Raw genomic sequence first — 2,369 nt, 5'->3', positions numbered from 1 at the left:
GTACATTTATATGCATGCATTGCAACAATGTGGATGTAAACAAATCGAAACGTGAATTACATGGAAAACCAACTTCCCTTAAAATCACCCTTTGCAATAATTAAAACAGTACTCACGATTAAGATGCACGCACGGGACTTTGGTGATTAATAGAAGTGATTCGATGATTGGATTAACCTGGATATTTAGGAATTATTTGAGGAATTTACGTGATTAGTTTGGATTTGGACTTGTAAAATGGCGATTGGTATGATCATGGAAACATTGGAGATTTTGATTCAAGAGAGGGCGCTATAACAAAAACTGTCCTGATGCGGAGACTTTCTGACAGCCACCCCAAATTTAGGCTCTAAATTTTATCAAACAGAGAAAGTCTTCAAAAGTCCACGATAGGTGTCCATCTCTAGGGGTCTTCACTATCGGTGATCTCAGGTAGGCGTATCAGACGCGCAACGGGTCTGGTGTATTCGCGATCAGCAACTTTAACTCTGGCAGCTCGGATGCGATCATCAACTCCAGGAAGTGTCTCGATGACTCTACCAACTAGCCAATGAGCTCTAGGCTGCTGAGGGTCGGCAATCATGACAACATCGCCACAGGTGAGGTTACGGCAGTCCTTTTGCCATTTTGGGCGAAGTTGGAGGCTTGGCAGGTAGTATTTCAGGAAATGTGACCAAAACTGGTCCGCTAGTACTTGGCTGTGGCGCCATCGGCGTCGTCCTATCAGCTCTTCGACAGGGTATACTACTTGTGGAAGTGACTGGTCATGGCGTCCCATCAGTAGGATATTCAGAGTTATGGGATTTATGTCTGCAACATCAGATGAGATGTAGCCCAATGGCTTGGAATTGAGGATGCCTTCAATTTCTATAAGGACGGTGCGGAGTACGGCTTCGGTGACTGATTGGTCCTTGATTACAACCTTGAGACCGTCTTTAATGCTCTTGATCTCTCGCTCCCACACTCCGCCGAAGTGAGGTGCACTGGGTGGATTAAACTTGAATCTCACTTTCTGGTCGCCTAGTTGTGCAGCAAGGTCAGGTTTCATGGCGTGGAATGCTTCCTGTAATTCAGTTTCAGCTCCCTTGAAATTGGTTCCGCAATCAGATAGCAACTCATAGGGCTTCCCTCGTCTGGAAATGAAGCGCCGAAAGGACATCAAGAAGGCATCGGTGTCCAGGCCTTCTAAGAGATCTATATGAATAGCTCTGGTCGTCATACACTTGAGGATCACCCCCCACCTTTTCTCGGAGCGGCGACCAATCTTGACATGCATCGGACCGAAACAGTCAACACCGGTAGAGTAGAAGGCTGGCTTAAATAGACGGAGACGGGATGGAGGAAGATCACCCATCTTTGGTACTTCGGGTTTTGCGCGCCATTTGCGGCATTCAAAGCATTGATGCTGATGACGACGAATTGCCTCCCTTCCCCGGAGTATCCAAAACTTGCGTCTTAATTCAGCTAGAATACGTTCTGGACCATAGTGAAGAAGCTTCTCGTCATAGTCACGTATTATCAGCTTGGTGATGTGGTGATGAGGATCAAGGACGATTGGGTATTTAACAGCATCGGAGAGGATTTCTGCCCTACGTAGTCGTCCTCCAACTCTGATGAGCTTTGCGGTTTCGTCATAGGCTGGGTCCAACTGTGAGAGCTTGCTCCCGGACGGTATTCCTCGTTTGGCCTTTAAGGCAGACAGCTCTTCAGGGAAGCTTTCGAGTTGACATTTTTGGCACAGAAGATTTTCGATGTCCTCCTGCAACTGTGCTGTGTCATCTCCAGGTTTGGCCACCCCGTGAAGGGATAGTTTGAAAGCCTCTACCAGAGCGTCCCAGCTGTTGTACTGATGGAGATCGGGCTGCAATGGGTTTTCTACAATGGCAGTCTTACCACAGAAGGTTGCTTTCTTCAGCTCTGTTGCATCCTCTGTAGGGTCAGTGATTGGACTTTTCGGCCACTGAGGAGTGGGCCTGTCTTCCATCGGGATTCTTCACTGAAGAAAATGTTCTCGAGTCTAGTAATAATAAAGTTCAGCCTCACACTGACGAAAATGTTCTCGAGCCTAGTAATAATAAAGTTTAGTCTCACACTGAAGAAAATGTTCTCAAGCCTAGTAATAATAAAGTTTAGTTTCACACTGAAGAAAATGTTATTGAGCCTAGTATAAATAAAGTTTAGTCTCACACTGAAGAAAATGTTCTCAAGCCTAGTAATAATAAAGTTTAGTTTCACACTGAAGAAAATGTTATTGAGCCTAGTAATAATAAAGTTTAGTCTCACACTGAAGAAAATATTCTCGAGCCAAGTAATAATAAAGTTTAGTCTCACACTGAAGAAAATGTTCTCAAGCCTAGTAATAATAAAGT

General features: G+C 44.9%; 1 protein-coding gene across 1 annotated transcript; it reads right to left on the bottom strand.

Annotated features, from left to right (window-relative positions):
• Positions 1-403: 403 nt before the first annotated feature.
• On the bottom strand, positions 404-1,984 carry LOC117300250. Its single transcript, XM_033783977.1, has one exon. It carries the CDS (start codon positions 1,982-1,984, stop codon positions 404-406), a length of 1,581 nt encoding a protein of 526 aa, XP_033639868.1.
• Positions 1,985-2,369: the final 385 nt, after the last annotated feature.

This window comes from Asterias rubens, chromosome 15 (assembly GCF_902459465.1).
Source record: "Asterias rubens chromosome 15, eAstRub1.3, whole genome shotgun sequence".
Classification (NCBI taxonomy): Eukaryota; Metazoa; Echinodermata; class Asteroidea; order Forcipulatida; family Asteriidae; genus Asterias; species Asterias rubens.
This window is presented reverse-complemented; position numbering and strand designations above follow the sequence as displayed.

Coding starts and splice junctions, on each gene's coding strand:
- LOC117300250 (XM_033783977.1), bottom strand. CDS start 1,984: ATGGAAGACAGGCCCACTCCTCAGTGGCCGAAAAGTCCAATCACTGAC.